The sequence below is a fragment of the Colossoma macropomum genome, unplaced genomic scaffold, assembly GCF_904425465.1.
Source record: "Colossoma macropomum unplaced genomic scaffold, Colossoma_macropomum, whole genome shotgun sequence".
Classification (NCBI taxonomy): domain Eukaryota; kingdom Metazoa; phylum Chordata; class Actinopteri; order Characiformes; family Serrasalmidae; genus Colossoma; species Colossoma macropomum.
The window spans coordinates 10,080,262-10,092,733 of NW_023494786.1; the positions used below are offsets into that span (position 1 = coordinate 10,080,262).

Sequence of the window (12,472 nt, forward strand, 5' to 3'; positions counted from 1 at the left end):
GAAACTGTATGATTTTGAACTTGTGGTGAACGTAACCTTTTTGCTCACTGCATCAAAATGCATCAAAGCATAGCTGCAACAGAAGCCAGAGTGTGAACAAAATGACAGTTGCATAGCTTTAGTAATGCAAGGATTGCACAGCCAAAAGTGTTTCAATGTGTACTTGTAACAATTGTTTGGAAAAGAAAAGTCATATCATTGTTTAGGCATAACATGCTTTTAAGATACTCTGAGTGTTGTAAAATATACCCAAAGTTTTATGAAACAGCAGTTGAAAACGGTTTTTCTAAAATTATGTGGGTTTAGTTTTTTTATTTCCTTTTTTAGTTCCTTATCAAATTAGGAATAATGTGACATGCAGGTTTTTTTTCTATCTAAAATAAATAATTTTTTCTCCCTGAGCACAAATAGTTGCAGCACCCATAAGCACACAGTCAGTATTTACAGTCAGTCTTGGTAAATAAAAATAGTTAGTTCATTATTATTATTATTATTATATTCTCCCAGTGTTTTCCTTTTCAGAGGAAAAAGATAAATACATACGCAATGAGGCAAAAGTGCAAGAGAGCAGCGACGCCTCTTTTCATCTTAATATGGGAGCTAAAGGGCCGCTACGCCTCTTTAGTAGTTCTTGACAGCCACTCAGTAGCAAATGCCAAAACGGGTTTCAGACGGCGCAAAACGTAAGTAAAGCTGCCCCTAAATATTTTAAATTCAGTCAAAAAATTAGCAAACTTAAGTAGTTTTAATTAAGTGCTTCAGTGACTGATATGACTCAGTTGTCACATAAACACAAATACAGCACAAATAGAAAATACATAGAAATTAATATTAAATATTATTGTGTGAGGGGCAGAGCTTCCCAGATTTCTTAGCTGTTTGTTTGGTGTCTTAAATTCTTTATATCTCGTCATTTCTCTTCATAGAAACACGCATTATATCTAAGTAATTTAGCTAATTCTTTACCCTGTTCACACCTGGTTGTTTTATGTGACTTGTATCCAGATTGTAAGTTGAAAAAAAATTATTGACATGCATTTTCACCTGGTAATCAAAAGCCTCTCCACTTAGTCAGATTGAACTCTAAATAGTGTTGTTTTGTCTTCAGATTTACCAGTTCCGCCTATTACAGACATACAGAGAATGTCTGTAATAGAAAACTAGCTATGAAATATTCACACATAAAGGGTAGCATCCCCAGGACCTCAACCGTGACTGATATTGTTTCTCAGTCGATGTATCGGTCAGGCCCTAGCCTTTTCTTTCTCCCAGCGATTCCCCTGATGAAAGAGAACTATTCATAACCTCCCCCAACCAGCACCCAGCCACTTCTCGCCACGGCCTGCACATTTTTTTGGATTAAGAGATCAAAGGCGGGAAGAGGAGCCCTTTGAATAAAATAAAGAACATTTACGGATGACATGGCAGAAGGGCAAGCAGAAGAGCACCCCATTAGTAGTTTTAAAGCGCGAGGCTTCTCTTGGTGGCTCTCGGCTGTGCTGTGGGAACGCAAGCTCTCTTTTTGTGCTCTCAGAGGATAGTGGAGGAGACGGGCCTCCCTGGGGAAGCTGCACTGATCCTGCAAGCTCTTTAGAAGAAGGGGGGTGGGTGCTGGGAGATAACTGGCCCCCGGTCTTTTGACAGGGTTTGTGGTGTATTTATTAGCTGTTTGACCTTTGATGAAGGGTGCACTGCCATCATCAAGAAAGTGATTGGTTTTGAAGGAGCTCACTAGAGAAAAAACAACTAGAAGAAAATTGAGTAAATAGGAGCGTTTTGCTGTAAGCGGCGGCCGTCTCGTTGGTTTTCCTCACAAGTGGTCTAGTCACTGGAAATCAAGTGTCTTTGTTTTCATTTTTAATAAAACCACCAGGTAAAAAATATTGAGACAAAAACTGTAAAAATCTCAGAAGGTTCTCTAGTTAGTAGTTTTGTCCCAGCAAAAAAGGCCTTTGCTTTTGTGTTTCCTTGTAATTGTGTTTGATAGTTCTCCCAGGAGCGACGTTCTGCTGGAGAGCGGGGATAAGTATGGCTTCAATGAGGACGGCTCTGAGATGACTATAATGAATGTGAAGAAGTTGGACGAGGGAGACTATACCTGCATTGCCAGGAACAAAGCTGGGAAAACTGAAGAAGAAGTCAGCCTCAGAGTCTTTGGTGAGAATTTTTCGAAACTTGAAAGATTTGCACTTTAATTACTTCTGAAAGTCTGAACGTTAGACACAGCAAGAATGCAAAGAACAAGACAATTTCGCTAACTTTGCCTTGAAATTACGTCCTTTCAGTCAAACCCAGAATCACATATTTGGAGAACCACACTACCACAGAGATGGAGGAGCAGATCACGTTGACGTGTGAAGCCACGGGAGACCCCACCCCCACCATCACGTGGAGCTACGGCACACGCGTGTTCACTGAGGGAGAGCAGGTACGCAGAAGAGCCACGCGCTCAGAGGGGCTGCGAGGCGGCTACCCTTTCTTCTCTTTGTCTTTGTTGAATTCTCAGTGGGACCCAGAGCTAGCGTACTTCTATTTCAGCTGTGATGGTTAAATTGTCTAAAATCAGAGAAGCATGTAGCAGTAGTGAGGTTGGAGCTGCCTCTGGCTGTTTCATGCATACGATTTGTTTCTGTCTGCAGGAGCATCTAAAGAGGATTTATCAGGTATGAGATCAGAGTGGCAGGTATAGTAAATCGAACGTCTAGAAAACCGACCAAAATCACCTGATCTGTGTCGTTAATCCCAGATTTGGCCCCAGAATCCCAATAAGTATCAGACAGTAAAGACATCTGCTAATTTACTGCCTGCTGCTGAAAATCAATTTCTTCCACTGTCCTAAAGCTATGATCTCATCAGAGATTACTGAATCATAAATTAAAAAAAAAAATTAGAAAAGAAGCTTGCATGATGCTCAAATGGCCTTGTTGTTGCAGCAGTCTCCAACGTGGAAAATGGTGATGGAACTTGACTGCTGCAACTCGAAAACCGGAACAAAATGAGCTTGAAGTGAATGAGTAACGTGCCGCTTGGAGTCTTGTTGTGATTGCCATCATCACAGGGTCCCTATAGGAGCATGACATGGCTTGTATCATGCTTTTCTCAGGCTGCTCTCATTTACGAACCTTTCCTCATGTTCCACCCTCATCATCTCCACTTGGTTGTAACAGTAGGTTGTCATTTAGGCTAGTACCATTTTCATCAGTCTGTGCAGACTCACGGAGCTGCTCATGCCCACAGAGCGCAAAAATAATTAGCAGTAATTCTTCTATATAACTTTTGTTATCTGCAAGCCTAGGGTAGATTTGTTATCTGCTACATAACTACCCAGAAGACATTAAAAGAAAAAAAAAAGCTAGCTACAAAAGGCAAGTGGCCATATCGCTGCTAATTATTTTTCTGAATGTGTCACTCTTCTGTGGTTTCAACGCTAAGCACAACACCTACACGGCTGGTTGAAATGGGCTTGCTCGTTGAAGAGCTTGTCATCAGTCTTTGTGGTGGAAAATGAAGGCTTTTCCACCTGACACGATTCCAGTAGCTTTGTGCAGCTCATCTGCGACGCTTTCATGAACAGTAACGTGACTCTGGAAGCTCTGCATGATGCATGCTTTTGCCTGTTCAGTCAGCTCTTTTAAAAATTGCATTGTGCCTATGTACAGTTTTGCATAAAAGCAATTCGTACCATCAGATGTCTGCCGTTTCCTGCTCTACCGCTACCATCTCTCCCTCCAGGAGACCATTAGCTCTATATCTTGTCAGCCCTATTTGTTACATTTGGTCCAATAAACAGAGAGTTTTTTACACTCTATTGTATTTCCTCACCTCTGGCCCACTTAACCAGAGGTGCCAGACAAATGAGATGGCTGTAAAGGCAGGAGGCCTGAAGCAGAGTGGGGCAATAAAGCCTTGAAAATAGGCATTGGAAGCTCACGATACTGCGAGACAAAAGCTGCGATTTGGTCTGTGAACAAGGGCCAATCCATCAGGCACTTTCTCTTGGGCTTTTCTTCTATCTCCTGTCGTGCTCCTCTGAGTCAGCTTTTCCATGACTCACCTGTAAAACAGATTAGCTTCACGAAGAAAGGCACACTGCATTAAAAATGAACCAACTATCAAGCCAGAGAGAGATATAGCTTCAAAAAAGAGTGAGACATGCTTAAATGATATTTCAATAGCTCAAGGGTGCTGTAGTTCCAGAAGACTTCTTTTTTTTTTCTTTTGCAAAACAGCTGTCTTCTCTAGTATGCGGCTGGGGTATAGAGCAGCCCTTGTTTTCACCCGACACAATGCGCATTTAGATCTGTGTCCTCTGGTAACGCCCTTTTGGATTGGCCTGTCCACTTACACCAGTGACCCAATACTGAGAGCTAGCCTGTTCTCTAGAGCTAGAGCCTGGAGGAGAGCAAACAGCATTTCCTTACTGTGGCCTATCTGATGAAACGGAGATATTGATCCAGTTTTCTTTGCACTTTTGACATCTATGACTGGACTGCTTTGTGAGTCTTTCCAGCAACCACAAAAGCAGCCACCATTGTACTGTAAATGCATGAAAGAACCTGATCACCCAAGCTGATTGGTTTTATTATTCACATTAGGGCTGAACAAGATATGAATTATTGTTAAATTGCTTTTGGCTTTTGTAATATTGAAATATGCAATCTGGAAAGGATAGAATTTGATTGAGCATTCTGACCAGTCTTGGATGTTTCAGATGAGTGTTTGTGTCCTGGTGAATCAAGGAATTCTCACACAAAATAAGGCAGGCCAGGCTTTTTCACCAAGAGTTCACTGATGTATTTTTAATGTATCGAGAAGCATATCTTAATCGCAATTAGAGCTGCCATGAATACTCAGTTGAAAAATGTACCTTCTTATAATGATTAGCGACCTGATTACATGACTATAATACATTATTTACAGGGCCTATGTCATGGAAAATAGTTTTCCTCCCTTTTTTTAAATACAAAAATTTGCTGTAGTTTATGAACATTGTTCAAGTTTCAAAACATAGCATACGGTCCATGTATAGAAAGCTGGAAAAACAGCCTGTTTTTAATTTGCGTAGATGATCACCAAAAATAACATAATGACTTATATTCATTCATTCGGTCTACAGCAGTTTAGCCCAACTTATTTATGTTTATGTCATAAAGGAGTGTTTCATCTCTCAGTACTTTCTGATTGAGGCACAATACAGGACAGCCAATCAGAACAGAGGTCATTTAAATAGATCAATCTCAGAAAATGGTCATGTACAAATGTAGTCTGTGCGTAAAAGTATCACTGTTGCTGAAGTAGTACTCTTGAGGCTGCAGGCTCTGCCCACCAGAGGCATCAGGTGTACAAAACATAGCATGTAGTGTTAAGTTTCTTTCTCTTACTGTACTATATTAAGCCCAGAATAATTAATTGTAATTTACACCAATTTAAAGTCTTTAGGATAAACTGACAAATGCTAATCATTTGTTTTTATAATAGCTAACATTACTAACAAGTTTGTGACAAGGTAGCTTATATTGAGTATGAAAACTCCACAAAATGACATGTAGTTTCATTGCATTAAATCTTTACCAGAGTGTAAAATTAGCTTGAGATTGTTTATTGGCACTTTTCAATGACTCTTCCCATGTGCTATAGCTGCACTTTGTACTGTCTGCTAAGTGGCACAGTGAGGTGCTTCTCATCTGGTGTGCAGTGCCTTTAGCTGGCTGCAGTAGTCTTTGCTTCTTTCTTTGGTGGATGAGAAATCCTGAACGAGGTGTAAGATTCAGGTTCTACACTGCCCTCTGGTGAAGTGTACTGACATTTCATGGTTCTTATATATGAGAATGTGTAACATTTAGACAGCAGCTAATTTACATAACCCCCCTAATTTACTATTTATTCAAACTTTCTTATTGAAAAATTGTTAAAAAATTCATCCCCACTGTTTATGTATGCATTTTTTTATTAAGTATTTTAAAGGCTTCTTTGTTTATCTTTTTAAACCTTTGAAGGTCTAGGCATGGTTTATTCAGTTATACATTTTTACTTGGCCTTGTAAAAACCCAGATTACTCGATAAACCGACAAAATAACTGTTATTACTAGTAAAATAAGCAATAGTGACAGCCCTAATTGCCGTATTTATCAGTGTAATCACAATACTGTATTTTGTCTGTATTGCGGAGCCCTAATTTACATTTGCATGCACTCTTCCCAAATATGCTTGCTTTTCTGTCTTACCCTTGTAAATCTAATTTCCTTTGTGTATGTGAGCTTGTGGTGATGATTTCATATTTCACGCTCGTTTGGAGACGTCCTCGTGATGCCCTGACAGTGCTGTCTGTTCATGCAGTTAATTCAGATCTTGTGTGTGCATTATTGAGGAACTCCCACTCTTCCACCCCCTTCAAACTCCACATTAATACTGTACCACTGCCATATGTGCAGACACGGACCCCCTGACAGGCAGACATGTTGTATTTATATTCAGCTGTTCAGTGCTTCATCTTTGATTTGAGTGTTTTTGTCTGAATTTGAATGTCTTGTGAATCATTGGATTTGTAAGGTATCTGCATTGGGGAGCTAACAAAACATTAGCCCGTTCACCTTGTACAGTGCACGGTGCATGCATTGTGTTGCACTAAGAATGCTTTTCCTGTTCCATCAACCTCAGAATGGCAGTTAACCAATCGATGTTCACCCAGGATTGAGAGTGATGCATCGGGCGTATTGAAGAATTAACTTTAATTAGCAGCATTAAATGGCTTGCGTGATACTGAGCATTGAGTGCTGCACGTCGCTCTCAGCCCTCCTGGGAGGTAGTTAGCAGGATGAAAGCTGCAAGAGTAGCGTCATCATAACAAGCTCGCTTTGGGTTTTTTTTTCTTTTTTCTTTCTGATGGTCTTGCAGAATGTCAAGTTCTGTCGAATATCTGCCTTGGGTTTTTTTCTGCGCAGTTCAATTTGACTCCATGTCTGGAAGCGTACAGCACAGACATAGAACTACATTCTCTCATAAAGCACAGACCATTGAAAAGGCAGTTGCTGAAATGCAGCTTTGCTTGAGTGTTCGTTTTCATTTGTGTCACCTTGCTGTCGTCTCTTAACATCTGCTGTTCATCAGATTCCATTCATTTAAACCCTGTTGTACAATGTTTACATGCATGCCTGTTTAACACAAAGTATGATCATAAAGGATCACATGCAGCCTATAGGCATCTGGTGTTCCTAGGCTAGAGTTGCTAATGTTATATACACCAGATAAACACGTAAAGACATTAGTTTGTTTTGCTTAATGTGTTCTTTAATGTGTTCTGTTTTTGGAGCGCATGCATTGTTTTATCATGTGCACGTTTTACTGGACTAGCGCAGGTAAAATATACATTGCCAGTGAAAAGTTGTGTATTTTGCTATATATTTTCATGTCTTAACAATGAATGAGGATCCATTCTAAAGGCTGGCTTTGCCTGTTTTTGTTGTGTTCTGTCTCTGTTCTCCGCAGGCCTCTTGGACGCGGCCCGAACAGCACAAGGTATAGCCTTAATACCCACGTCTCAATAAACATAGACTAGGCACCGAGTCTACATCCAGCCTTTCTTTCTTTTCCCTCATGTTTGGCACAGCAAGAAGATTGTTAGTTCTTCAATAATTAAAGATCATGCACAAGGAAACTAAGGCTGATTTGGTTATATTATGTACAGTACTGTGTAAAACACACTCATTTATTTACTTTCCCGTCAAAATGGCCATTAAGTACAAGTTATTCCTCATAAGTAAAAAAAAATGGTGTTGGGGTAAAAAGTATCAAGAATATAGAGGAAATAGGACACATAAAAACTGTGCAAGACCTGGTAGACCACCAAAACTGTCCCTCACCAGGTAAACAGTACTTAAAGCTTTCATCTTTAAGATATAATCAAGCACTACTCTTGTTTCAGATCTGTTTGTATCTATCATTCCAATGTGAGAAGACAACTCTTTATGGGTCTGGAAGGATGCGTTGCTGTCAAGAAACAGTTACTGAGAAAAGAAAAACAAAAACAAAAACAGAAGAAAATCTCCAAATCAAACAAAGAAGCTGCTGGTGTTCTCAGAATCATGAACTAACCACCCCAATGTCCAGACCTAAATATCACTGAAAATGTTTGGTGTTACCTGGATAGCAAGAAGCAGAAAATGCTGGAAAAAAATTCAAAAGGACCCCAGAGAGGTCAAGAGACTGCCCAAATTGGCAGTTAGTGTTTTCCTCCAAGTGCGTTGAGCTGCCCAATGATGTTGCATTAGCAGCAGTTCAAAAAGATGCGGTGTCTGGCTTCATGTGTCTCGGAGGAAGCCTGTGTTAACCTTCCCTCTCCTAGCTTGGTAGCATCATGTGACTGGGGGAGACCTAACTAGTGAGTGGAATTGGTCGTGACTAAAATGGGGAGAAAATTAGGTAAAACTCCCAAAAAAGAACACTACATATTTCTAACCATCTTCTGAGACTGAGCTTTGGAGTGTAGAGGTGTGCAGATTTTCTAAAAGCAAATATCACAGAAAATGAAAGCTCAAAGTGTGGACAAATACTGAGAACTTTGAAATTATATTTAGTTGTTGAGACTTCTGTGTTATTCTGTCCTAAATATATATTTCCTGCTTTTTTCGGATACTAAAAATGCTTGATTTGTACTTAATGGCAGTTTTGAATGGAAGTTGAAAGAAGTGAAGGGTGGCCTCTGACTGGTACACAGTACTATATATAGTGTTTGAACTTATTTTCTAACAGGATTGCGAATGCAATAAACAATTTCTTTGTTTCTGTCACAACTAGGTGACACAGTCTGTAAATGTTTATTTTCAGTTGCGTGCTCAGACTCCACAGACCTTCTTAGCCAGTCAGATTCTCTATGACTCATTGATTTCTTTAGTAATTAGATGTTTTTTTTTACCTGAGTATATTAAAAAGCCTTTGTTGTGGTTGTCTCTTTGTGTCGTGTTTTCTAGAATGCTTCTTCAGACAAAGCTGGGTATTTGTGGAAACAACCGGCAGCATCTGCAATAGCTAGTGCTCAGCTTGCATTATTAAAACAGCTCCTCTGCTGAAAACTATGGCCATGAAACATTAATGTGCCAATGTTCTCACATTGCAAATGAATAACAGGACCTTTATCTCTGAGAAGAATTGAAGATACACTCGGCTGAATACCTGGGCTGTATTGCATAGCTTGTGTGGTCTGGCTTGTGTCTGCTGTTCCAGTGGCGCTCTCCATGGTGCTACAGTCGGTGTCCAGTGACCACGTGTTGTCCTGGGGGCCAGGGTTCACTGCCCGGCCATCTGACCACAGCCATGGGAGAGGCCTCTGGGGAGCAGCAGGAAGTCGGCTGGCCAGTGCTCAATGCACCCATTAGGGGGGCGATTGAATTAGCCCGGTCAGCTTAGATGAGGGGCGCTGCTGATGTCTGGATGAAAGGGGGCTGTGCATTATGCAAGTATGACTCAGTCCAGGGACAACAGCAGCATAATGAAGGGCCCAGACATGCCGCTTGCTCTGAAATCATTCACAGTGCAGAGCTAGCACGCAGCACTGTATCTGGCATACATGTCTGTAATAGACAGAAAACTGGCTTTGGTGCTCAATTCATTTCACTTCTTTTGAAACACCTGCCTAGTTGGCAGTCCTTGTAGTGAATGTAGTAGGTTAATTGGTGTTTCAGGTGTACGTTTAGAGACTGCAGCTCATTAAGACATAGATAGTGTTAGGAATTCTCTAGCCTTTCATCACTACCATTGGCTGTATGGCTTGTGTTGGTGAGCGACCTCGTAGTGACGCTTAAGGTGTTTACAAAATCCCAGCAATGCCACAGTGTGTCAACACACTAGCATGCCACTACCATGTTAGTATCACTGCTGTGCTAAGAGTGGTCCACCATCCAAATCTTATCTGTTAAGTGGTGTCCTGTGCTGAGCCCCTGATCCCTTTCTATTGATAGATAGGGCAGAGTTTGACAAATTGGAGAGGATGGAGTCAGTGACTGTAAACCTACCCAATTCATCTATATGTTAGGTGTTTCCAGTGGTAGACATGCCTTTTGTTTTGTCCCCCTGGCTACAGCATTCACAGCATACAGCCTGTGGCCAGACCGAACACTTGCCTCTGCTTTTAAACACATTTAGCTGTGTGGTCGGACCCAGAACTAACTTCATCAAGTGAATTTGTTAATTGTGGTGACTGTGGTGGTCCCCCCTGCTGAGCTAGTCCGCATGGTGTCATAAATGCTCTTCTCTTGGCTGAAATTTGGTGTTGAAGGTCTTACATAAAATAAGGTGTTAAATAAGCTGCCGTTACACTGAGAGTCTATCACTGCAGAAGCTAAACAGTATCTAACAGCAGGACTTAAATTGGATCAAGGGGAAAGGAGCACTGCCATGGTCACTACAACAGAAACTTTTTAATTAATTTCATTAATGTTTTTGATAAACATTTCCTCCTTCAAAGCAATGCCTGAGTGTTTTTGGCACAGAGGCATGCTTTTAAATCATAAATACATTTATAATTATGTATATACACACACACACAAGCACGCACACACACAGATTTTCTAAGCCGCTTATCCTTCAGGGTCGCGGGGAGAGCTGGAGCCTATCCCAGCGATCATTGGGCGGAGACAGGAAACACCCTGGACAGGTCATAATGATAGTCCTATATACAATAAACAGATAAACATTTTTCTATTACTTTTGAGCTATTTTATAACATTTTCATTGGCCTAATGGCCTGAGTGGCCAGTGCAGTATCTGCTTAGCCTTGGGTGTTTCTGATAAAATGGCCAACAAGTATAGATATAACGTAGATGTACCTAATAAACTGCCAACTTGGTGCAAATTGTTCTATGAAGTCCTCTGAAATTGTGCGAGTTTTCACAGTCATTACAATCTGTGGGTTTTTAGTTAGGGTTTGTTTGTGTTGGACTAAACATGGGAGACTGACAGCATTTTGTGCCATGTAGTCTAAAAACCTCTTAAACCATTGAGGTGGCACTTCCTTGAAAATAGATGTGTTTGACTAGTGCTCTTCACTCTTGAACGAGCAATGTGTGAATAGCTGTAACAAATCTCCTTGTTCTTCCCTTTTATCCACTTCCCCGTCAGTATGAGGGTAGATCTTGACTTTCTTTGTGACAGTCATAAAGCCTTAAAGTCTGCGCACAGCACAGCTATTAAATGACCATTCACTTTCAGATCATATTAGAGTCAAAGGGTTTTAAACAGTGGCTTCATCTTGTTCAGATTCACAAGGTCAAGTGGAACTGCAAGCTTAGAGTAAACTTGGACCTGCTAAGTTCACATGACGTAGCATATGATGCAATAATCGTGCACTTTAGAAATGGCTTCCCTGACTCACGCTCTGCATTATTGATGGGTCCACCTCACATCTCCCCACCCAAAGCTCCAGCGCATAAAAGAGTGTTATTTATATCTGCCTCTAACACCCTGTCAAATACTACTTTTGTCTTTGCTATTGTCGCCGTCTCCAGGGTGGCTGAATGCGTGGGGCCTGTTTTAAGTAATAAAGTGACTCAAGTTGCCTGTCTAGAACCTACTTCACCAGACTTGCTGAGATGTTCTAAAATATTTAGGTGTGTAGATGCTGACAGGCTACTGTATAATGCCTACATAGCGGATATGATTATGCAGGTCTGAAAATGTGTACACTGATGTCAGCTCGATGGGCCTACAGGGATGTTAATTTTAACCTGTCTGTCTTTGTGTTCCTTTCCAGAGTGCGGATGGCAGTGTGGTGGTGCGCAGCGATGCTCGTGTGTCCTCCCTCACCCTGAAGTATGCCCAGTACACAGACGCGGGACAGTACCTCTGCACGGCCCGCAACGCCGTCGGCGAGAGCTCTCAGCATATGTACCTGGAAGTGCGCTGTAAGATCAGTTCCTGTTTCTCTAGTTTAGTTTTGTGATCTCTGATAAGTATGGAGAAGTATGGGAGAAGTATGGAGAAGTATGGGCGTGGAATCTCAAACGTCCAGATTTTGAAATACTGGATACAATAGTACATACTAGAAAGCTATTACATTTTTGCAAAATTGCCTGTCATGACACAGTGTCAGGATATTTTTTCTGACATTTAAAGTTGGAACAGACAAAGTAGTGACACTATAAAAAAAAAGGTCCATTCATTTATCATACTGCGCTGCACTAAATCGAATTAAACAGAACTAATTATGCACTGTTTTTAAAAGAAGGAAAAGAGAAAACGCTTTCATAAAAAATTCCCTCAAAAAAAGAAAAATGAATTAAATAAAAAATAAACAGACAAGAACAGTCATAAAAATCCAAGCAAGTGTTAGGTGTTTTACATTTTGGTTTGTTAGAGTGAAAGCAGATGAGAACCTGCTTTTTTGAAGCTGATAAGACTGGTACACTTCTTAGAGTGCACTCAGTCATCAGATAACTGCAGAAAATCAAATTTTGTCAGTAATCCGATCAACGTGTTTGTA

General features: G+C 40.7%; 1 protein-coding gene across 6 annotated transcripts in view; it reads left to right on the top strand.

Moving 5' to 3' along the window:
• The window catches only part of ncam1b (neural cell adhesion molecule 1b), a 101,458-nt gene that overhangs the window by 53,949 nt on the left and 35,037 nt on the right, over positions 1 to 12,472 (top strand). For 3 of the 6 annotated variants that reach the window (XM_036560543.1, XM_036560566.1, XM_036560547.1), the window contains exons 7-11: positions 1,988 to 2,157; positions 2,286 to 2,428; positions 2,640 to 2,663; positions 7,486 to 7,515; positions 11,744 to 11,894. In XM_036560543.1, the coding sequence (XP_036416436.1) occupies positions 1,988 to 2,157; positions 2,286 to 2,428; positions 2,640 to 2,663; positions 7,486 to 7,515; positions 11,744 to 11,894 (518 nt within the window). The remainder of the gene's footprint in view (positions 1 to 1,987; positions 2,158 to 2,285; positions 2,429 to 2,639; positions 2,664 to 7,485; positions 7,516 to 11,743; positions 11,895 to 12,472) is intronic. The other 3 variants (XM_036560554.1, XM_036560562.1, XM_036560575.1) reach the window with 1 other exon arrangement.